Source organism: Hippichthys cyanospilos, chromosome 21, assembly GCF_059441005.1.
Source record: "Hippichthys cyanospilos isolate Australia breed blue-spotted pipefish chromosome 21, RoL_Hcya_1.0, whole genome shotgun sequence".
Taxonomy (NCBI): Eukaryota; Metazoa; Chordata; class Actinopteri; order Syngnathiformes; family Syngnathidae; genus Hippichthys; species Hippichthys cyanospilos.
The window spans coordinates 4,168,305-4,193,562 of record NC_142389.1 but is presented as its reverse complement, the minus strand read 5'-3'; the positions used below and the strand labels follow the sequence as shown (position 1 = coordinate 4,193,562).

The 25,258-nt window shown below is 36.2% G+C and overlaps 1 protein-coding gene across 1 annotated transcript; it reads left to right on the top strand.

The window, feature by feature from the left end:
* The first annotated feature begins 258 nt into the window (after nt 1–258).
* angpt2b (angiopoietin 2b) lies at nt 259–18,118 on the top strand. Its single transcript, XM_088404949.1, has 9 exons — nt 259–887; nt 7,183–7,338; nt 7,548–7,669; nt 9,922–10,154; nt 11,076–11,200; nt 12,700–12,801; nt 14,920–15,086; nt 17,423–17,553; nt 17,647–18,118. The coding sequence occupies exons 1-9, from the start codon at nt 582–584 to the stop codon at nt 17,820–17,822; spliced, it is 1,518 nt and encodes a 505-aa protein (XP_088261075.1). The 5' UTR covers nt 259–581; the 3' UTR covers nt 17,823–18,118.
* Nucleotides 18,119–25,258: the final 7,140 nt, after the last annotated feature.

Below are 25,258 nucleotides of genomic sequence, written 5' to 3'. Positions count from 1 at the left end.
TCATGGCAAAAAAAGGTCTTTTCTCCTTCTGTTTGAGGACCACGATAGCTTCTAAGGAAACACATGACTGGGCGGCTATAAATAAGCGTTTTCAAGCTTTTGATACAGCCTTATTTAAAAAAAAATAAAAAAACAACAAAAAAAACAGGGTGCAAGCCAGGGGGAGGGGTCAAAAAGTCGAGAAAGTTCCGACTGCAACTCTGCTGGGCAGGAGCGTGTGTTCCTTTTCTAACTTCTGCAAGCCAGAGTAGTGCAAGAGGGTGAAAGTACCAGGGGACGGGTCATCGAGTGTGTGTGTTTGTGTGGAGTGGGAAAAAGAAACAATCCTCTCAAGCTTTACAGCCAGGATCCCAAGAAGAACTCTTAACTTGGTCTCTGCTCTTTTCTCCAACACATGGACAGAAGCAACTCAAATTCTATTCTGGATGGACGAAATCATTTCCATCAAGGGATAAAAACGGATGCGTGTTTTTGTCTTCTTTGAGGTCCCCACAAGGAACCGCACCAGAAGAGTAAAACATCTGGATGGAAGAGCAACCAGAAGAGCAGTGGATTAAAAAAGCCGAGACCATTTCCCGGAGATGGGACGCATGCTGAGCCTGACGTTAGCCTACGTGGCCCACTTGGCGGCTTGCGCGTTGGGCGCGGAGCGGCAGCAGCACCACGTGCAGCACGGGCCTTGCAGGTACACTTTCATCCTCCCCGAGGTGCAACATTGCCAGTCCCAGAAGAACTTTGAGGTCTCCAACACACTTCAGAGGGACTCACCGGATCAGCTCAAATCCGCCACTCTCGGCAGGACCCGGAAAGACAAGTCCTCTTGGCAGGAAATTAGGCTGGAGAATCTGGAAAGTGCAACTGAGAATAATACTCTGTGGTTGTACAAGGTACAGACGCCAAGAAATTAATATTTATTGCATGTTTAGCTTTCAAAAAGTGCTTCAAACAACAGGATTTTCATCATTTTTTGGGATTTTTTTCATCCATGCATAGTTCTAGCATTATTTTAGCCAAAAGATGGCAAACCGTGCGATAACTAAGGGAACACGACAATGTGAACATGTCAAAGCGTGTTGTCGCCATCTGGTTGAAATTTCAGCTCCCTAGTGGTTTTTCTTTTCACTTATTTCACATTAATTTTGGTGTAAAAATCAAAGAATTGGACAAAACACTGCCCAGGTGTCGTATTTTTTATTACGGACAGCAGGAGGTGCTGCATTTACCATTGTCCATAGTTAGAACAAACATGGCCGCCTCCAGAGACGTGCCACCCTCATATAATATAATTTAATGATATCTAGACCAATATTTAAAACATCCTGTTGGTTATTAAGAACACATTCAGTTGCAAGTTTTTGAACTGCACAATCATTGAAAAAGTCCCAAATTGGTAACATATATGCACGCGAGTTAAATGCTCAAATCGGAGCATTCTCTAAATTCAGATGCATTTTTTTTTTTCCCGCTACAATTTTCGCAAGTGACATGTTTAATCCTTGGCAGTGATCTGTACTTTCGCAGAGCTTTCGCATTTTCTGTTTTAGCTATGAAGCCAAAACAAGATGTAGAAAGCATCACAGTAAATCCAAAGATGACAGCATCTGTTGACAAGTGTTGATTAGTGATAAATGGTGGGCTTAACTGAGATTTCTTGCCGCATGTACAGTATTTCTGGCACAACGTCGATATCTGGATCTGTATTTTGTCCATACCACATGGGTGCCAGAACTCAAGCTTTCTAAAATGGGATTTTGCCAAACATGGATCATGGTGAACTCATTCACTACCATTGACGGCTATAGACGTCAAAAATCCATTTTAGCGGGGCTGCTCGGTTCTCCTGGAGATGTGTTTAAAAATGGGGATACGGGTAACCCTGGGGGTACTTGAGGGTACTCCAAGAGGTACTCCAGGTTTGAAATGAAACAATTAATCATAAGAAAATCCTTTAAAAAAATTGATGTAAGTAAATGTTTCAGGAAGGATAAAATAATATTCAATTTCATTTTTTTAAAAAGACAGATTGTTCAACCCAACTTTCCACCTCCTACTCGTTACCTGTCAATTTGATGATTTAATTTTATGAACAGATCTTTACTATGATCCCAAAAGAGGACACTTTATGTTTAATGTTTTTCTGTGGAAAAATATGTATTTAAAATTATTTCTTTTCAAGAAAAGGTCTGACACTTTATGTTGATTATTTTTTGAACACATTTCTACCATGAGTCCAAAAGTTGAATATTTTTCCGTGGACAAATATTATATTAAATTTAGTTATTTTTGAGAACATGTCTGAAAATTTATGTTGATTTATTATATAGACAAATATTTCTTAGAAACTAAGTTAATGATTTATTATTCTGAACATAAATCCCAAAAGGACACAATATATTTTTCTGTGGAGAAATATTTATTTATAATTATTTTTTTTTGACTAAAGGCTTGACACTTGACTGTTGATGATTTTTTGTGAACAAATAGTCACCTAGTTGACCTTTTATTTTAATTTTATTTATCACTAATATGATCCCCAAAAAGGACTCTTTATATATTTTTCTGTGGATAAATATTTATTTTAAATTATTTGTTTTTGAGAACAGGCCTGACACTTAACTGTTGATTTTTTTTTGTGGACAAATACTGCATGTATTCACTAATAATGAGGTTGATCATTTATTTTAATTTTATTTATCGCTAATATGATCCCCAAAAAGACACTCTATGTTTAATATTTTCCTTCGAAAAATATTTATTTATTTTTGAGAACAGGTCTGACACTTTATGTTGATTATTTTTTATGGCCAAATATGAAAAAAGTATTCATTTGAATCATTATTATTCTTTTTTTTTATAACAGATCTCTTCCATCGAAAAGAGGACACTTTATGTTGATTTTTCTTTTTTTTTATGGACCAATACCACTGAAGTTTGAAATCCACGGGACGCATCGGCCTATTGTGTCGTATCCACACCGATCTTCTCCGGCCGTCTCTCTATTCTTATCTGTGGTCCTCTCAATATTTATAGTATGGATTCATTCAGCCCTCGGCCGGTCTTCATTTTGATCCAAAGCAAACACAATCATGCTCTGGGATTTTAAAATAGAATATTATGAATACTAAAGCTAAACATTCTCACCACAAACAACTTCCACGATATATGCTCCTCATCTCACACCTTGACTTGTCAACCATCAGATCTCCTCTCACAATCTTTGCAATTTTTTTGGGCATGCAGAATCCGCAAATCCATATATGAAAACACACACGCGGCAAAACACACACACGGGCTTCCCAGAATTCCCCCGCGCGCGCTGCCTGAAGCTGGAGTCTGTGAACCGAGGACCTCGCTTCCACGGCGAGCGTCCCCCTTGAGATCTCGCAGCCTGCTTGAGTCTGAGAGATCCAAAAAAAGGCACGGATGGAAAGAAAGCCGTTGTTCTTTTGAGAAAATGGCTATAAGGTAGAATACAAAAGTACCACCCGGCGCAACTCCGTCTTCCATTGCGTGTGCTTCTCAACCTTTTGGCGGTGATGTACACCCTTTGAAATGTTTTATAAGCCGAGTACCACCTACCGGCACAAAACATTAAGGGATTAAAAAAAAAAAAAAAAAAAAAAACCCAGTGCCATTAGTGCTTGATTCATTAAACATTAGGACTGCTTTTCTAGTTTTACTTCTAAGCATAATTTAGTTATGATTAAATAACAGTATCTGTTTTATTTCTGGCTCATCCGCCAGAAAATTGCATTAAATTGCATTAAATTGCATTAAATTGCTATATATATATATATATATATATATATATATATATATATATATATATATATATATATATATATATATATATATATATATATATATATATATCAGGATAATTTTCATCTGGTAAAAAAAATAAACAAATACATGGACATTTAAAAAAAATGTAGTACATATGTACATATATACATTTTTTTTATGGATTTTTACATAGAAAAACATCATATTCATGTATATTTTATATTTTTGCTGACTTCCTAAATCCTACATGGAAACAATATAATTCAGAGGTTAACAGATGCTGAAAAAACATAAATACATACACACACACACACACACACACATATATATATATATATATATATATATATATATATATATATATATATATATATATATATATATATATACACACACAGTATATCACATAAGAAAAATATATTTTTGGTTTTGTGGGGGATTCTAAATCATTGCTTCATTTTCCAGTTAATTTGCCCTTACTTTGAAAAAGGTAGTGTACTGTTTCTGACACCAGCATTTAACATACAACGTTTTAAGTTGCATCAAAAGTAGAATTGAAAAGCATTAAATTATTAAAATCTCACCCATCTCCTCAAGTGCTTTTAAGTACCTCAAGTGGCACTCGTACCCCTAATTTTCAAATGGCTGTATTTTTGAAAAACAACAAATAGTCTTTAAATTATACGCATTCAGCCACTCAACAGGCAAAACCCAATCTACAATTTCATAAGCCAAAAATCACCTCGCACGTGTTCCCCATCCGAAGCACAAAGTGAACGAGTGCACGGGCGCCGACATCAATCCTCCAAATTCCTCCCTTGCGTTTTCTAAAAAGAAACATGTTTGTTTTCATTTGTCCGAGGCCCCAACTCGACCTCCCGCGCGGTCCCCTTTTTCCTCGCCGCGCCCGCTGCCTTGGGGGACTTTCGGCAGAGGAGATGTGAGCCCGCTTTTGTTTTTCTATTAATAGCCTGAGCGGCTTATGCAAATGCGGAAATATTCTACACAGATGCAGGGGGGCGCGTGACACCCCACGCTGGTGAAATTCCGTCTGCCCCAATTCGCCATCGTATTCCTCGTATACTCCATCCAAAAATGTTTTAACGTCCATGAAGACGCGCGAAACAGTGGCGACTTTGATTGGGACATCAATTATGACCCAAACATCCCAGATAAGCACCCCGGTGTTTCTCCGCCGCTGTCATTACGTGAACAAATGAGGGTAATGGTTCGGCGAGTAATACACACATTCATCTGCTTTCCCTTCATCTATGCCTTTTAGATACATTAGAGGAGAATTACGCTTCGTCCCGAATGTGATTTTCTGGCTGCAGTGTGTTGAAAAGCAGCAATTAGTGGAGGGGGGGGGGGGGAACTTTGAATGGAGCTCCATTACCGGTGGGTAGTTTCCACGTGTGAGCCGAAAATCTGAAGTTCCTCCAAAAGAGAGATGAATTCTTAGAAAATATTGATTTGCCTTCACTTATTCCTCTATTTTCCGCATATAAGCCGCCGCATCAGTATATAAGCCGCAGCAGAAAAAATGAGCAAAAAAAGAAATAAATAAACTGTCACGAATAAGTCGCACCGGACTATAAAGCACAGGTCATAAGGTCATAATCAGATATTTATGCAAAAACATGGTAAATGGAAGGTGGGGGTTTTTTCAATTTATTTATAGCTTCATTTAACTTTTTTTTAATTGGTTAGCACCAACATTTTCATAAAAATGGATGGATATTTTCAACAATAAAAAAAAACAAAAACAACACATTACACATGATTCATATATACAACCATAAATATATACAATTCACAAATACATATATATCATATCATATATATATCATATATTAAATTTAGACACCAAATATTGAGCACCAACATTTTCATAAAAATGGATGGATATTTTCAACAATAAAACAAAACATAAACAACACATTACACATGATTCATATATACAACCATAAATATATACAATTCACAAATACATATATATCATATCATATATCTATCATGTATAAAATTTAGACACCAACAATTTAGCACCAACATTTTCATAAAAATGGATGGATATTTTCAACAATAAAACAAAACATAAACAACACATTACACATGATTCATATATACAACCATAAATATATACAATTCACAATCATATATAAAATTTAGACAACAACAATTTAGCACCAACATTTTCATAAAAATGGATGGATATTTTCAACAATAAAACAAAACATAAACAACACATTACACATGATTCATATATACAACCATAAATATATACAATTCACAATCATATATTAAATTTAGACACCAACAATTTAGCACCAACATTTTCATAAAAATGGATATTTTCAACAATAAAACAAAACATAAACAACACATTACACATGATTCATATATACAACCATAAATATATACAATTCACAATCATATATTAAATTTAGACACCAACAATTTAGCACCAACATTTTCATAAAAATGGATGGATATTTTCAACAATAAAACAAGATGTACAAGATCTTAATTAATTTAAACTTCATTTTTAGATTTTTTATATATTTTTATACATATTTTTTATATTTTTGTTACTATATTTTAAAACTCATTGTGGGCCCAGCCATTGATTCATATATTTTCAATTCTATTACACATTTGTTCCCTAAATTGACACTTTACCAGCGGGTTGCCCCCTGGTGGTTAGAAAAAAAAACAGATAAATCGCAGTGGGATATAAGGTGCAAGGCGCAGTTAAATGAAAATAAAACAGTTGAATTTGACTCTGAATACAAAAATGTCATGTTTCTCAACAAAAGCATGAAAATTGTATTTTTTTAAATCAAATTCGGATTAATCATCAAACACGATCTATCATAAAAATAATCTTTATTTGCTGCCCTATCGCATTTGCGTGTAAGTGTTTTCGATTTTGATTGTTTGTATCATTCCTGCGTTTGCAGCATTTTGCTGTTTTTAGCTTCCCCTGACAGCCACCATAAATACTTCATAGAATATTGAGCCATTTTTGGTAGTGCATTATCATAATACCGTTTCCACACAATACAAAAGTTGCATCGGGATTTAATATAAAAAAAAGACTTTCTCTTCTGAGACTTATTTTTTCTCATTGCACTGCTGTTCAGAACATGAAATCTGATGATTACTCCCAAGAAAATATTACATACATGTTTTCTTGTCCAATATTTGTCATTAGTTCATCGTATAAGGAAGTGGTTCCCTAATGGAGTTATTAGGTTCTGCAGGTATTAGCCTATGTAATACTTTTTTTTTTGGTGCAAGGAATAATTCATTTTTCATTTCAACTTGAGAAAAAAATAATTGTAAGAAGAAGCCATGTCCAATGTCATGGAAGAAAGCAATTTCTTTCCTCAGTTGGAAAACTTCATCCAAGAGAATGTTCGCACCGGCCTGGAGGAAATGAAGAGAACGTCCATGCAAACTCAGACGGCCGCCATATTGGAGATGGGGACCAACTTCCTTAGTCAGTCAGCGGAGCAAACCCGCAAATTGACGGATGTTGAAACTCAGGTAAGTCGACTAACATTCATCACCAGTCCAGTATAAAAATGTCTCTTTTGACGTGTATAGCCGTCAATGGCAGTGAATGAACCAAGGCTGCAAAAATCAGTTTTTTTTTTTTTTTTAATAGTTTTCATTTGAAATAACCATTTTAAATGATGGCGTACATTTTACACATCAGAATATACGGCATACTGTCTTTTTCTACACACTTGGAGGTATTAAACCAGACGAGTCGCCTGGAAATCCAGCTCCTGGAGTACTCGCTTTTTACCAACCGTCTGGAGAAGCACATACTCCTGCAGACTCAAGAGATCTCACGTCTCGGTGACAAAAACAGGTGAACACACTTAAGCATCTTTATAATATATTTTCATTACATTTGGTGGGACTTGAAAATACATTTGAATGTCTCGCAAATACATTCAAACATTCTTACAAGCTAAATGCTAAAAACATAGCATTTTTTCACATACTTGCAAATATGTTTGAACATACTTTTAAGCTAAATGCTAAAACATGTTTTCGTAATGCGTATGGGCATCACAGCACATGTAGCATTATGTTAGCAAATGATGTGTTTTTAGCACTTAGCTTAGCGATATTCGTATGTACCTTCAAATAACGAATACATTCAAACCTACTTGTAAAAAACCTTTGAATGCCTTTAACCCTAGTGGCAGTATGTTACAAATTATAAACATTTCTTTGATTTTTTTTTAAAGATATTAAAGTATCAATGGGGGAAAAACACGAGGGAGCTGAAATTTCCAGCAGCATAATTTCTAAATGCAACCATTCTGACATTTCTATGAGATTGCAGCTGGGCATGCGAGATTTTGTGTACACAAATAATCAGCGTCCAAATTTTGTACCATATAAAACCATTATAATCACAATTTTTGAGATGCGTTTTAATAGGATTTATGACATTATTTTCCTGCGATTTTTGCAACGCTCCGTTGAAACTATGTCAGCAAACAGAAAATTCTTTGTTGACGTGTTTCACCTCAAGACAGTAGGTGGCGGTAGAGACCAGTTAATTCCTATGTCTTAAAGTGTCACAGTCACTTCACAGGCTACAAATATAGACCGTATGATTTTTCAATTTTTTGCGGGTGTTTATACATTTAACCTAGATATGAATAGATAGAACTGGAGCACAATCACACCCAATTTTCATATGCAGGTTTTCATAAACTGGGTGGTAACTGTAAAAAGTGGCAAATTCTCTCAGCGCAAATCCAATGTGAGCAAACATGGCATTCACAGTATAATAAGCATTGTGACAGCATGTGGAAGTGCAAAATGGCAGCGCTCGCTAGGAGGGGTTTCCTATTCTTTTTACTAGAAAGACAGGAACACGAGGTCAGATTTTGGTCAGCGCGGGTTATAGGCGGGTCAACAGTCAGCATGAAAAGACGCGGGTTCTTTTGTCCTAGTGTGAGGGTTGTTTTTCATTCCTTTTCATTATTTTCACCAAACGCCAGATTTCAAGAATTGTCACAGTTCTTTGCTCAGAAACTGCATGTTTTAGTACAGTGGCACTCAAAGTTTTTTCAGTTATGTACCCCCTGTGAAATATATTTTCAGTTAAGTCATAAATAAATCAATAAAAAACGTAAAATATGCCATCAGTCTAAACTTTAGACCCTTTCAAACTTCATTTGTTCACATAAAATAATCAACCTAATGTGTCCTTTTTTGAATCATTAAAAAAAAATCTGTGATCAAAAAGAAATAACAATTATTATGCATATTTTTCCACAAAAAATAATCATTATAAAGTGTAAAACCTCTCCTAAAAAAATAACTAGGAATAAATATTTGTCCACCGAAAAATATTAATTTCAAAGCGTGATCTTTTCAGATTACAGTAGAGATCTGTTCACGAAAATAAATCTTTCATTTATTAATACATTTTTTGTCCACAAAAAACAATCAACTCCAACAGTTGTCAGGCCTCTTCTCAAAAAGAAATTACTATAAATAAATAAATGTTCACAGAAAAAATATTCAACATAAAGCATCCTGTTTGGGATAACAGTAGAGATCTCTTCGCAAGAATAAATCATTAACTTAATTAATAAAAAGTATTTGTCTCCCAAAAATTATTCAACATAAAGTTTCAGACCTCTTCTTGATAATAATTATAAACTAGTATTTGTCTACAAAAAAATATACAACTTTTGGGATCATAGTATTGTGTTCACAGAATTAAATCATTAACTTGACAGGTAACGAGTGGTGACAAGTTGGGTGGAACCATTCTAGTATGGGGGAGAAGCTAGCTGAGCATAAAATTTGTTTTTACGAACACACATTTTGCTGAAACGATGTTTGTTGCTTTATTTAAAATCTAGAGAACCCCTTAAGTTCCTCCAAGTACCCCAGGGGTACTAACACCACTGTAGTATTTTATATGTGAATTTCTTAAATTTTCATGGTCGGTATGTAAAATGCCATCCAATTCTGGGCTGACCCATTTTTTTTCTAAATTGACAAATATTTCCCCATTTCATTAAAATATTCCAAAAACAACATTCATGACCAATAAAGCTTAAAAAAAATGATTTTCAACCCCATCCCCAGTTTTCTGGAGCAGAGACTGTTGTCGCTGGAGGCTCGTTACGGAACGGAGCTTCGGGGCCTGCAAAGAGAAAAGCGGCGTTTGCGGGAAGTGATGCAAAAGCAGAGCGGGCTGGTCGGCCAGCTCCGGGGCCAACTGGCCGGCGCAACTTTCAACAACACCTTGCTGCAAAGACAGCAAGCGCGGCTAGCTGACACCCTTGAGCAGCTCCTGCCGTTGGTCCACCGCTGTCACGGTAAGACCTGACGCAAGACCCAAACAAACCCATACATATTTTCCAACACGCCGCCGACGTCTATTCCTCGCTTGGAAAAAGGCCGTTTCGCTCCCGGTGCGAATTCTGAAGGCCTCGATTAGTAATGCACTTACCTTGTGCGGTGTTTTTGATAAGACGGTAGGGAGATGAAATTTCACCCAGCTGGGGACAAAATGTCAAATTCAACATGGCACAAGCACTTAGTTATCACGTTAGCAGGATTCTAGGATGATATGGAAGAAAAGGACCCGGAAGTTGTCAAAATTTTGCACAAGGGTTAAATATTATGATCAGAGGCATTTAAAAAAAAAAATCAAAACATTTGTGGGCAAACTGTTATACATGCTTAAAACTCATGCAAATGATTTTTACTATGTTGTGTTTGTTGCTCCAATTGTTATTATTATAATATAAATATATTTATGTTGAGCTTCCTGTTCCAATTAATTAAACCGTAATTCGAAAATTAAATGTTATTGCCATCTAGTGGCAGAACATTAATCTCAGTTTCATAAATATGTTATATTCCTTTCAATTTGTACAGTAAATTCTATATCCTTTTGAATAACGTAAAAAAAAATTGAAAATTGAGAAAAACTGAAAGTTTAACGTGGCACTACCAGGAGTGTATCAACCATCGAATAAAATGTCAGAACGAAAATGACTCAAAATTAATCGAATATTGCACAGGGTTTAAACCATCTGTTAAATGTTTTACTATCACATGTATGAAAAACATTTTACACTAATTTGCGTTTTAACTTTACCTGTATACCAATACCATTAGTATCTTTCATCAAATTTGATCCAGCCCATCAAGGAAATCATGATTTTTTTTTTCCCATATAGGTGTTTACTTACTGTAGATCGATTGAATAAATCTCTACCCCCACTCCCCAGAAATCTCCCACGTGCCTATCCAGAAGCCACCGAGTTTCAGAGACTGTGCAGAGATTCTAAATTCTGGCCAAACAGCGAGCGGGATCTACAACATCCGCCTGAAAAACTCCACCCACTCCGTCAAGGTAATGCAACCGTAAAGGTCATTGATCTTCCCTAGTAAATATCACCTAAATGACTGTGACAGCATGTCTTTTTTTTAAAGATGTATCTCGTATGTGTTGGTGTAAATGTCATGCTGTTTTGGTTTCTTATTATCCCCCAAAGGTCATATGTTCTCCGATGTGATGCCAGAATAACTTGGGAGCTCGCTGTCGACGTTAGGCCTTGTTAATTCAACCCGCTGGTGGCTGGTGTCCTCACTGTCTGCTTTCACATTTTTTATTCATCGCTTTGACTTAAGTTTGCTTGCTGGCACCTCGTGGGCAGCTTCTGCGCCCATTTTTCCTCAACTCCTGTGGGCGAAACAGCCAGGTGTTAGCTTGTCGTGCCATGTGTTTCCTGTCAACGGGGGCCAATCTCGGTTCCCGCTCGTGCGAGTTATTAGAACCCAATTCACTGCTGCTTTCATTCTATGCCACGAATGAGGCCGGCAAGCTGGGTGGCGGCAATAAAGTGGGGCAGATGTAGTTTTGTTCTATTTTTCAGACGCTTTGAGTTCTCGCTTGGACATGAACCGAAAGTCATAAATGTGTCTCATTAGCAGTGGCTTCAGCGAAGACCCGCATTTGAAAAGCTAAAGTGAAATTTAGTTGTAGTGTAAGTGTAGTGATAGATAGATAGATAGATAGATAGATAGATAGATAGATAAATAGATAGATAGATAGATAGATAGATAGATAGATAGATAGATAGATAGATAGATAGATAGATAGATAGAACCCTTACTAGATCAATTTATAACTAGATAGATAAATAACTAAACGAACAAATAGCTAGATAGCTCGATAATTGGCTAGAATAGATAACTAGATCGCTAGTTAAATAGAATACCCGATAGATCACGAGTTAGTTAGATCGATTGTTAGCTAGCTAGCTGAAAAGATAACTCGATTACTAGATAGCTCGTTAGCTAGCTAGTTAGATCGTTAGCTATATAGCTACATAGCTCGCCAGATAGATAGATAGATAGATAGATAGATAGATAGATAGATAGATAGATAGATAGATAGATAGATAGATTGCTAATTAAATCCAATACTAGCTAGATCAATAGCTAGTTAGCGTGAATGCTAGCTTGCTGAAACGATAACGCCATTGTTAGCTATCTTGCTAGCTAGCTAGTTAGACCATTGGCTGTATAGCTACATAAATCACCAGATAGATAGATTCCTAGATAATTTGTGAGTTAGTTGTTAGATAGATAGATAGATAGATAGATAGATAGATAGATAGATAGATAGATAGATAGATAGATAGATAGATAGATAGATAGATAGATAGATAGATAGATAGATAGATAGATAGATAGATAGATAGATAGATAGATAGATAGATAGATAGATGGATATAATGCTATTATTCAATGTTTGACACTTTTAACTTTAAATCTACACATTTCCAACCCGCAAAGCTTGCACGTTGCTGCATTTTACTCCTAAAATCACAAATGACCTTCCTTAAGGTTTTCTGTGACATGGAGACCCGAGGCGGAGGGTGGACCGTGTTCCAGCATCGCAGAAACGGCTCGGTGGATTTCCATCGTGGATGGGAGGACTACAAATCGGTAAGTCCATTGGAGGGTCAGGGCTTATCATTAAGCAATGAGTTGTATGTGTTTTGGCATGTCCAGGCGTGGGCTCGCCACCAAACTGTGATCCCAGGTGACCTGCGGCTGTTATGTTTGGCAGCCCTGGTGTTTTCTACCACCTCCCTTGTTATTGCACCTGCTCCTGCTCACTCTCCCTGTCACACTCCCACGCAGCCAAACATACACGTCCATACAAGACATATACACACACCCATGTGTGTTTTTCAACGACCCGTAAGGAAAGATCGCTTTTATTTTAAGATCTAAAAATTTTGTCGATACACTCCATGTCTCAATAAGGAAAAAATATTAGAGAAATAGTAAATACGAAAACATACGAATTGCAGCGGCAGGGAAATTCTTCAGAGATTGAAGGAGATTAAAAAAGCGAAATAAATCAAAAAACAACGTGAAGATCTTTAAGAACAATATTTTTACAAGTTGATGGTAAATATTTATCTCCAGTTGAAGCATGGGAGCACCCAGCCTCTGCCGGTGGCAGATAACATATATTATTTGATGCGGGTCTCCGCTTCTAATCCCACTGACTGCAATCAATATCACTAAACTGTTGTGCACAGGCCTGCAGGTCACATGATAAATGAAACTGGGCTCTTACCTAATCCACTATATACTTGCTCTTGCTTCAGAGCAATCTCTTGTGAGACAGAGACGAAGTGACTCAAACGTTTAGTTTTTTTTTGTATTTTGTTAAGAATGTTTATTTTCTTTGGCTCTATGTAAAATCACGGTCTCATTGATTTTTGTCAGTCTACAATTGTAATCAATTTTCTAGCTTTGTTTTCACATTTTACTTAAGTAAAAAAGGGCCTTAAGTATGTTAAATGAAAAAGAAAAGATTTATATATATATATATATATATATATATATATATATATATATATATATATATATATATATATATATATATATATATATATATATATGTATAAACATTTTTTTTTTGATCATATGTTTTACATATTATATATATTTCATTTATTTTATATTGCTAAATGCCCTTCAATTTTTATTAATTAAAAAAAAAAGAATAAAAACTGCTCTGGATTTTCATTTTCCAATGGAGGTCAAAAGCAGCATAATGGATAAAATAAAGAAGTAAAATAAAGTAAAGACATACACGTTTTATACATATATATACTGTGTATATATATATATATATATATATATATATATATATATATATATATATATATATATATATATATATATATATATATATATATATATGTAACTAATCTACTTGCAACTCTTTAATCATGATTAAACACATACCAACTTTATACAAATTTTATATATTTTATTTATTTTATATTTTTATATTACTTGAGTAAAATCTTGCAATTAACCTCAAATTTTCAAATAAGAAAACATACTCTGTTTCCATTTACAGATGTTTAGCTAGTACGCTTATTTTAACCTTAGTTTTACAACACGCGGATTATATATTCTGACCCGTCACGCAACTTTTGAAAGTAAAACTACATAAATTTCTCTGTCTCTGCCGGTGACTTACTTTTTCAGCTTGTCTTAACGACGTAAATTGATATATCATAAAGAAACAAGTTGATTCTTCATCTCTATTAATTGCGCCCGATGTCTAACCAACGGGAGCACAATGAAAGCGACAGAGGATGAATAGATGTATTTTTCATTACCGCTGATTACTCTGGCGGTTTATATAAGTGTTTCATAGTTCAAGAGTATTCATGCATCATGCAACAGTTCCTTCCTCATCACCATCATTATTATCTTCATTTTTTTGCCATTAAAAGTGAGTCAGACGTCCTTGTCTGTATCGACACTGATTGTACCCATGAAGCAATTATATAAGTGTTGAGATCCAGGACAGTGCACTCAAAGCACATTAAAGCAAATTTAAGCCTCCAACTGACTCATCGCTAGGGCCACTTCCAGAACCGAGTATTTAGCTTCGCAAAGTCTCCTGCCATCTGAATGATTCATGTAACTCTTAAATTTAGTTGCATTATCGTATTAACTGCAAACGCGCTTGGCGGATCCTCGGCAAAAACTGTACGCTCATTAGCCTCTTTGTCTTTGTGGCCAATGCAGGGATTTGGAGAGCCTTCAGGGGAACACTGGTTGGGCAATGACATCATCCATGAGCTGACCGGATCCGGGGAGTATAGCCTGCATGTCCGGTTGAAGGACAGAGACGGCAATGAGGCCTACTCACACTATGAACACTTCTACATAGAGGGGGAAGAGCGCAATTATAGGTAAGGTGATGTTTGATTATTTTGGGGCGAAAAAATAAGTACCGTATTTTCCGCACGAAAAAAAAGCCTTCATTTTTTTCAATGCGCCTTATAATCAGGTGAGCCTTATATATGGATCAATATTGAGATTGGGATTCGTAGACGGGGATTGAACTGATAAAGTAGGCTTTATCTGTTTCTTTTGTGTTTTTACACTTGAACAAGGTTGGTCTTATTGACATTGACTTATTATGCTATTGAGAGTTTAGAGTTATTATTTGAGTTATTATTGTTATTACTTTGAGTATTGCCATATTGTGATTGAAAAAGTTTTCAAATATGTCATGAATTGAGGGTGTGTTATATAATATGGAAAAAGTTTTCAAATATGTCATTAATTGAGGGTGCGCTTTATAATCTGATGTGCCTTATATATGGAAAAAGTTTTAGAATGTCATTAATTGAGGGTGCGCCTTATAATATGGAAAAAAGTTTTAAAATATCATTAATTGAGGGTGCGACATATGATATGGAAAATTTTTCAAATATGTCATTAATTGAGGGTGCGCCTTATAATATGGAAAAAGGTTTAAAATGTCATTAATGAGGGTACGCCTTATAATATGGAAAACGTTTTAAAATGTCATTAATTGAGGGTGCGCCTTATAATCCGGTGCGCCTTATAAATGGAAAACGTTTTAGAATGTCATTAATTGAGGGTGTGCCTTATAATATGGAAATAGTTTTAAAATGTCAATAATTGAGGGTGCGCCTTATAATATGGAAACAGTTTTAAAATGTCATTAATTGAGGGTGCGCCTTATAATATGGAAAAAGATTTAAAATGTCATTAATTGAGGGTGTGCCTTATAATCGGATGCGCCTTATATATGGAAAAAGTTTTAAAATATGTCATTAATTGAGGGTGCGCTTTAATAATACGGTATTTGAAGCAATCCTCCTGAGATCCTCCCTATATATTTGTGTCCTATTTAGAGGAGATTTATCTTTGGTTTATATCTTTAGAACCATTGGAGCCACACTACTATACGTTCTACACACAAGTGGGCATACTTTACTTATTTTCCCATCAATTCGGTTAGTGCTGCCGTTGATAATACCACGGGACTGAAGAGTCGATTAACTTCTATTACGTGAGTATGGAAGCAACGGCAACGCCAATAAAGTTGAACTGACTGACACGATCAAGCGCAGGAGCGCTGCTATTACAAATAGCGGCGGTTATGTATCACATCACTTTCAATTTATTTGTTTCTGACTGTACGTGGAGAAGGTTGCTCTCTGTCAGATGACAAGTCGTAATCCAAGATCGTCGGCGGTGCACATAATTCTATTTAGTTCAGTTTGTTCCACTCAATTAGCGGAACTAATGCGTCTGTTCACAACTCGGCCTAGAGGGTGAAATGAAGAAGCTCCTGAGACATTTTTTTTATTGCTGATTATGAAGCGTTGCGTTCTGGAAGACTGGTGATATTTGACCGGCGACGTCAGCCACGTCGTTATATTTCAATTATTTTGTTACGATGTCATTTAAGAAGCCTAGCAATACATTTGTCTTTTTTTTTGCCAATTATGTTATGCGTATATATGAATGGATGAATGGGTAGGAAGGTAGGTAGGTAGGTAGGTAGGTCAATGAGTAGGTAAATAGGTAAAAAGGTGGGTAAATAGGTAAAAAAGGTAGGTAAATAGGTAAAAAGGTAGGTAAGTAGGTAAAAAGGTAGGTAGGTCGATGAGTAGGTAAATAGGTAAAAAGGTGGGTAAATAGGTAAAAAGGTAGGGAAATAGGTAAAAAGGTAGGTAAGTAGATAAAAAGGTAGGTAGGTCGATGAGTAGGTAAATAGGTCAAAAGGTGGGTAAATAGGTAAAAAGGTAGGTAAATAGGTAAAAAGGTAGGTAAGTAGGTAAAAAGGTAGGTAGGTCGATGAGTAGGTAAATAGGTAAAAAGGTGGGTAAATAGGTAAAAAGGTAGGTAAATAGGTAAAAAGGTAGGTAAGTAGGTAAAAAGGTAGGTAGGTCGATGAGTAGGTAAATAGGTAAAAAGGTGGGTAAATAGGTAAAAAGGTAGGTAGGTAGGTCGATGAGTAGGTAAATAGGTAAAAAGGTGGGTATGTAGAAAAAGTTAATAACATCACATGGCTAAGGTAACATCCAATCACTGCTCAGCTTGTGAATTTCATGACCAAACACAGCAAAAATAGTTCATAAGTTATTAGAAGAGTTATCAATATAGTTATAGACAAAATATGAAATATGAATGCTGAAAATTGGGTTCTTTAACAATACGTAGTATTTGCTGATTCAAATTAATTTCATTTCAATGTTTTTGACTACAGCCTTCACGTTGAGGGCTTCAGTGGGACAGCTGGACGGACCGACAGCATGGCCAACAGCGGTACCGACTTCAGCACCAAGGACAGAGATAATGACCGTTGCACCTGCAAATGCGCGCAGCTTGCGTCTGGAGGTGAAAGAGACAAATATATATATATATATATCCTGTATATGTTTACATTCCGGCCCATACTTCACAAAGCCCAAACTTTCTCCGTCACCTTAGGTTGGTGGTTCGAGGCGTGCGGACCGTCCAACCTGAACGGCGTGTACTACCCAGGCTCATCCAGCGTGGTTCGCTACAATGGCATTAAATGGTACTATTGGAAAGGACCAAATCTGATGGCTACCATGGCAACCATGATGGTGCGCCCAGCAAATTTCTCAAGTCTGTTTGTTTAAGGTCAGACTGTCTTCATCCATCATGGACACCACATAATTAGAGACTCGAATCCAAAATGGTGGATCCAGTTCAACTGAGGCCTAATACGATTTTGCGCTACCCCAAAAATATTTTCCGTGTAGATGCCTCAAAATCAAAAAAGCTACTAAATTAGAGTGTTTTTAACATTTTGACTGCTGTAGGCATTTTTTTTAAGATTTATTTTGGCATTTCACAATATGACAACATGAACTTCCTTAACAATGTTATAACGTCACTAAAACAAGAAGAGCCATAATAAACGACTTTGCCCTTCCACATGGGTTCCACCCAATGAAACATTCCAGTTCTTTCCTGTCCTGGCGCTCATGAAATATTCATTTCTGAGTGATTTTGCTCATAAAAGCACATTATACATCCGTACTGCTGGTGATTTATGATACAAATAAAACATTTGTTTTAACATCTTGGGACGGTTAAAAGGAATATAGCACGTGTATTTTCTGTTGTTAGAGCGGCGTCACACTTGACTTGCACAGCTGTTGGGATAAATTATCCAGTAGCAGCAGTCCCTGCAGTTCCTATTAGCGTGCAAATGTTTTCCACCTGTCTCAGCTGTGCACACAGAGCGTGGTCACAGAGGAGGATAAGGTCTGATCATTTTGACATGGACTGTTCAGGATTTCACATGTGCATGTGCTTCTTAAAAGGGGAACTCAATACCCCGGAAAAAATATTCATTTTACAATACGTTCAATGCTCAATGCTACAGTTTGTTCTAACCACATTAGTGTGTACGGTAATATTGTTTGCGCGATAGGAATTAAGCAGCAAAATCCACATGTTTTTAATTGTGGCGGGTGGCGGCCATTTTGACGCTTGCTGTCGACTGAAAATTATTAATAATTAAATTGCCGACTGAGTAAAAGTGATGCCATTTCCAGTTGAATAGAAAAACGTATTTTTACCCCTTGTGCAGTATTTTGACCATTTTGGGTCATTTTCTTCCCCATCATTCTCACAGTATTTTCGCCAAGGGATGGCAGACTCCTGGTAGTGTGTTAACTAAGTGGTCGTGGCTTGTTGAACTCTGACATGCCGTTACCAACTGGGTGAAATTTCAGCTCCCTGGTGTCCTTTTTTTAAACTCTTTCCCTTTAATGTAAAATGACTTTGGTTTACAGATCAAAGGATTGGACAAACTACAAAAGGCTTAAAAGTATTACGGACAAAACATTGACATTTTACAATTAAATAAGCAAGTGTAATATTTCTCTAGATTTATATTGCAGAGGGGGGGGGGGGGGGGGAGTATGGAGGACAAAAAGTGCCAAAATTCAATAAATAAATGTACCATTCAATCATTAAATATAAATGTCATTAAATAATTAAATGTGTCATTAATTAATTAAAAGTGTCATTAATTAAATAAATGTTTGATTAATTAGGCTTGAAGAGCAGGGTAACCAATCAAGGTGTCAGGGCCCGCCCATCAAACTTTGACGAGCGATCTTGATGGATAAGCAAAGCTTGAAACGTCGGAACAGCGTGTCATTAAATAAAAGTGTCAATATTTAAATAAAAGTGTCAATACTTAAATAAAAGTGTCAATAATTAAATAAATGTTTCATTAATTAAATAAATGTTTCATTAAATAAATGTGTCATTAAATAATTAAATGAGTCATTATTGAAATAAAAGCATCCTTAAATAAGTAAATTTGTTATTATTTAAATGAAAATTTTCATTAATTAAATAAATGTTTCATTAATAAATGTGTCATTAATTGATTAAATGTGTCATTAATGAAATAAAAGTGTCCTTAAATAATTCAATTTTAATTTCAATTTTAATAATTCAATCTGTTATCAATTAAATAAATTATTATCAATTTAATTAATTAATAAAACATTTATTTAATGAATGACACTTTTAATTAATCAATGACACATTCAATTATTTAATGACATGTATATTTAATGATTGAATGGTACATTTATTTATTGAATTTTGGCACTTTCAGTCCTCCATGGGGGGGACAACCACATCATCCTTCTCACTATGTATGTAATACCAACAACGGCCAGAGGCGGCGCCAAAAAACAAAGATCAAGCACAAACGTACGAACTGTTAAACTAAATCATCTCCAAAACATTATTTCGGGTGCAGCCCACGCGGCCCGGTACCAGTTGATCCACGGACCGGGACCGGTGGTTGGGGACCGCTGTTCTAGATGACATCCAGCCATTTACTCCATTGCTGTTTTTATTTGAAACATCTATTTGCTGGTAACGTCAAAATATGTTCCGACCGTTGAATTCCTTTGCAAATTGCCTTTCCTCGCGAGGCTTCGGTGAACCCGTGAAGGACTCAAGCAGCCTTAACCGTCTGTGATTTACTACTCTATTAGGGAAGATGCTCAGCACAGTCTGAACAATGCAGCACTATTAAATCACCCAAAGCCCGTCTTAATACACTCCTGAGTATAAATGCGCGATAAAATCGCATGTATAGAAAAACGACGCGCCGCATATCATCACGAGGGGATGTTGCGGTCGCAACGATTGCGGCAACGCACGCGGTGCTCGGATCAAGTGACCGCATCGCTTTGTTAGTTTATTAGCGCCTCCGAGGATCGGACAGGCGATAGATCACAACGGGGGAAAGCCGAGAATGAATCCATCAAAGCGACTTTAATAAAGTCCAGATTTGGCCGAGCGGCTCGACAGATGAAACGCTTACGTTCGGGTCCGGGGGAGAAGATCAAACTCGCGATTTGACCCGATCCCAGTTTGTTTAGACGGTTTATTTGATGGGGAGGCTGAAGTGCAGGAAAAGTGTGTGGCGAGATTTTCCGATCAGGGGCGCACGAGACGTGAAATATCGCAAAATGTTTCGGAAATTGTCACGGTCAAATTCTTCTTCGCGTTGTATGAATTCTCAGAAGATTTTCACAATTAGACACGATCAAATTGAAATGTTTGCAGCAAATTAGGTTAGTATTGAAATAGCACCAATAATGTTATATAATAATACACAATATAATTATGAATACGCTGCAAAAGGCTAAGCATTGTTATTTTCTAACTTATTATTTTGCAGTAACACAACAAAAACAATACAGTCATTTTTTTATGCACCTCTAGAAAATCATGAGGCTGGATTCATATTTAAAGAAATTCACCATTAGTTTTAATTTTGGATTATTTTCAAAGGACTATACATTTTCTATTTTCTTTTTTCATTTTACATTTTCTTTTTCTATTTAAATAAAAAAATGCATTAATCATAACATTTTTTTTTAAATGTGACAACAGACAACAGACTTGTGACAACAGAGATTTATAGTGAGGCCTACCTCTCACATTAATAAAATACATAAATAAATTTATAAATAAATAAAATAAATAAATAAATAAATGACTTTAGTGTAAATTTGTTATCAATCAAAACAAATTAAATACAATTTAAGACGCTTACTGATCCACAAAAAGTTTAAACATTACACATTAGAGATCATAATGCATCCATTTTTTTTTCTCTATTGGACCATATAAATTAATCTAATTTAATCTAATCCAATTCCCAAATTGTCATTTACTTTTTAAGTGTTTTTTTTTTTTTTAGGTGCTATTTAATGGAATTTAAGAACAGTTCCAAATATATATATAATATATGTAATATAAATATATACATATACACATATATATGTGTATGTATATACACATATATATATATATATATATATATATATATATATATATATATTGATTGTGTATTCATTGGTAGGTGTTGCATGAGCACTTTCATCTGGACTGAGAAAAGGTGCCTTGGTCACGCCAAGCTCTCATAAGTCTATGTCGCCCTCCTCTTTGATTCATAACTGGTATTTTGCCTGGCCGGGGCCGGGCCCAGGTATGCGTTGGCAGGCGTGCAAAAAGAGGAAGTGCTCGGGACTGATTTGTCCTAGTCATCTGTGCTGTGTGGTTTACTGTGTCAGCATGCAGAGCATTTACCTGTGGTCATCGAAAAAGCAATACCGCCCATATATCAGCCTGCCACTTGCAATACATCACCTACTATTTCTTGGGAGGTTTTTTTCCCCCCTTTAGACAAAAAGCAAAGCGACACTGCAATTGTGGAGGAGAAAGCGTGCAAAAGGACATACCGCCGCTTGGGGGCGCTGATGCACAGAGAATCTCCTTGGAAAACCACCGCAGGTATGAAAATGCACTGTGCGTTTATTAATGCCTCTTCCCCACGCGCTTTCAACTTATATGTGGTAAACAAAGAACAGGATATAAAACAATAATTCAATAGCATCAACAAAAGTTGCTCATTTTGCATTCTATGTATTGCATCAGTTTGGAAAGAACCAAAGTTCCTCAATTTGCATTCTATCTATCTATCTATCTATCTATCTATCTATCTATCTATCTATCTATCTATCTATCTATCTATCTATCTATCTATCTATCTATCTATCTATCTATCTATCTATCTATCTATCTATCTATCTATCTATCTATCCATCCATCCATCCATCCATCCATCCATCCATCCATCCATCCATCCATCCATCCGTTGCTATATCTTAACCATCGTGTATGTTTATACTTGAAATAAATACATGCCTGTTTATGTGACCTTTATGTTTATGGTTTTACGGGTTTCCTGGTGTTAGTTGAAAAACCTCTTAGTAAAAATGCCTGTTCTATAGGGTACAGATCTGGGGATTGAGTTTGCCGGTCAAGAAACTTTTGCTTCTTACTACAATTAAACTCTTACTGTTTTGGCGGAGCATTTTGGGTTGTTACCTTGCTGCATGATGAAGTTAAATTTGTTAGCTTCGTTAGCATCTCCGGCAAATGTTTCTCTTACCAGCGCATACAATTTATCCTTTATTTTTTTTAAAGATTTCATTCCGGTCTTGACTCTTCTTATTGGTGTGAGAGGGCGAAAGCTCGGCTAATATAATGCTAAAGCTCACACGTATAACGTGTCAATGGGAAAAATATATTTCAAATCGTTGACTCCCTTCGGTCCAGTTTAAATGCCTGACAATAATTCTGCTCATAGCAGCTCGCTTGTACCGGAAAGCGTCGATTCATACATCATGTTGATATGTACAGTTTACCCTCCCAGCCTCAGCGGCGTGTAAACAAGATGTAAAGCAGCCAAGACAGAGCGGAGAGGCTCACTTGATTTTCCGCTCGGTATTCCAACAGGTGCAACGTGAGATTTAAGTCACCCTTGATGCAGGTAAACTAGTTTTAGCATTAAAAAAAAAAAATCAGAGTTTTTTTTTCCCATTAGGGAGACAACCAAATATAGCATAGCCTGACAGAAGCAATTCTGGCGATGGATAACTCGGATATGCAACCTAAACAAAGGGCGTCACGGGACGTATTGGATATAAAGAATTTGCTTCTTGTCCCGAAGAAATGTCATTTTGCGCAACAAATATCTCCACGCGGTTATCATCACCGTTTTTGTATGGATGCACGATAATGATCCATCAAATGTATTAATACTCCAGTTAATATTTGCAGGAACTGTGTGATGATATCAAAGTCAGAATGGGAAAAGCTCCCTGGGGGAGGTTGAATCAGTACTTGAGGGAAACAGACGTGCCCATTATGGTACCATTATGGTAATAATGGATTCTGTGGCTTTATGCTGTCAGCTTCTTGTTTGTTTTGTCTTTTTCGACTCGGGCAAGTAGTACAGTAGCACCCGTTGTTGGAAATAGACACGTTTTTGTTTGAAATAATCATGAATACACAGAAAATGGCAAAAGGGTGCCAAAAAAGTTATGATCTTTCTGTTAACCCATTCACTCCCAAAGACACATTTTTCCATACATGAAATCACATGTAATTATTTATATTTTCTTTTGACTATTGACTAAAAGGATGATCTAAAATGGCTGCTACTTAACTATTTCAGTGCCAGCTCCGACAATATTGTGTGCTATGTTTTTGTAAACACAGGTGCTATCACATGAAAGATTGATTTCCATTCCTTACTTGGAAAATTTGCAATGTATGTGCAGTATGTATTCAGTAACACTGCCATCTAATGGTCACAGTTCATCACTACAATGCTAAATTGGCTTAATATTAAATTAAGCACTAGTAAAGGGTGTCAGCTACCCTGCCTTGAAAAACGTATTCGATGAGATATTTCGTCATTGGCACGCAACAATACTATTTTAAAAGACAAGAATCCTTCAAATAAGTACTGTGTTTTTGCCTTTGCAGTAATTTGATCATTTTGGGTTCATTTTCCACATAAATCTGTCAGTATTATGGCACACTTTTGGTAGAGTAAGAAGTAAGTGGTCCTACTATTTTGGACTTTGACATGTTGTCACTATCTGGTTGAAATTTCAGCTCCCTCGTGTCTTCTTTCCCTTTATGTAAAATACCTCTGATGTAAACCCCAAAGATCGGAAAAAAAAATAGCGCACATGGGTGAAATTGATTACCGTTAAACAAATAATGACACAAATGGAGACAAAATTAATACATGGATCCGTTCAACTTCAAACAGAAGAACTCATCACACAGTTATAAATAAAAAACCTAAAATAACCAGAAATAGACCATAAAAAAAATTGCTTTCCGTAGGTTCGTTTGAACACGCCTGACTTTTTGCACGAGTTTGTCTTCTCCCTCTCATCTCCCTTCAACACATTCTCAAACACATGGGCTCATTAATAACAATACATACTTTGCTCCAAGCATTGCAATGGGCTTCATCTATATATGATCAAAAGGAATACTTCTTACTATTAAGAGGGTGGGTGTCATGTAAATCTTGAGGGATCTATTCCCACAATACATCACCGCACTTAATAATATTCATGCAAAGGAATGCAGTACTCGCTGGCCACGACACAAGGTACGCCTGCTCAATGTAATGAGCTCAAAATCCGCCAAAGAAAAAATCCGGCCTACCTCTAGAAATCTCAGGCTGGAGCGGAGAGAACACGCAAACGCCTCCTAAAAAAAGCAGAACCACCCACAGCCTCAACATCCCTATCTGAATGTCGTCTCAACAAATAGGTTTCCCCAGCCTTTATAAGCTCGCAAGCAGTGAAAGAAAAAACATACAATAATTCTCGATTAACTAACTTATTTTTGCTTTTCAGCGTCACAGGTATACTTTAAACACCAATATATCCTCCTGAGACCCACAGCCTCAACATCCCTATCTGAATGTCGTCTCAACAAATAGGTTTCCCCAGCCTTTATAAGCTCGCAAGCAGTGAAAGAAAAAACATACAATAATTCTCGATTAACTAACTTATTTTTGCTTTTCAGCGTCACAGGTATACTTTAAACACCAATATATCCTCCTGAGACCCACAGCCTCAACATCCCTATCTGAATGTCGTCTCAACAAATAGGTTTCCCCAGCCTTTATAAGCTCGCAAGCAGTGAAAGAAAA

What these genes read in the sequence shown, in the direction of transcription:
- angpt2b (XM_088404949.1), top strand. Translation starts at nt 582, where the DNA reads ATGGGACGCATGCTGAGCCTGACGTTAGCCTACGTGGCCCACTTGGCG. An exon ending in ATACTCTGTGGTTGTACAAG is followed by an intron (nt 888 to 7,182) that starts GTACAGACGCCA and finishes TTCTTTCCTCAG; the next exon opens with TTGGAAAACTTCATCCAAGA. An exon ending in GATGGGAGGACTACAAATCG is followed by an intron (nt 12,802 to 14,919) that starts GTAAGTCCATTG and finishes TGGCCAATGCAG; the next exon opens with GGATTTGGAGAGCCTTCAGG.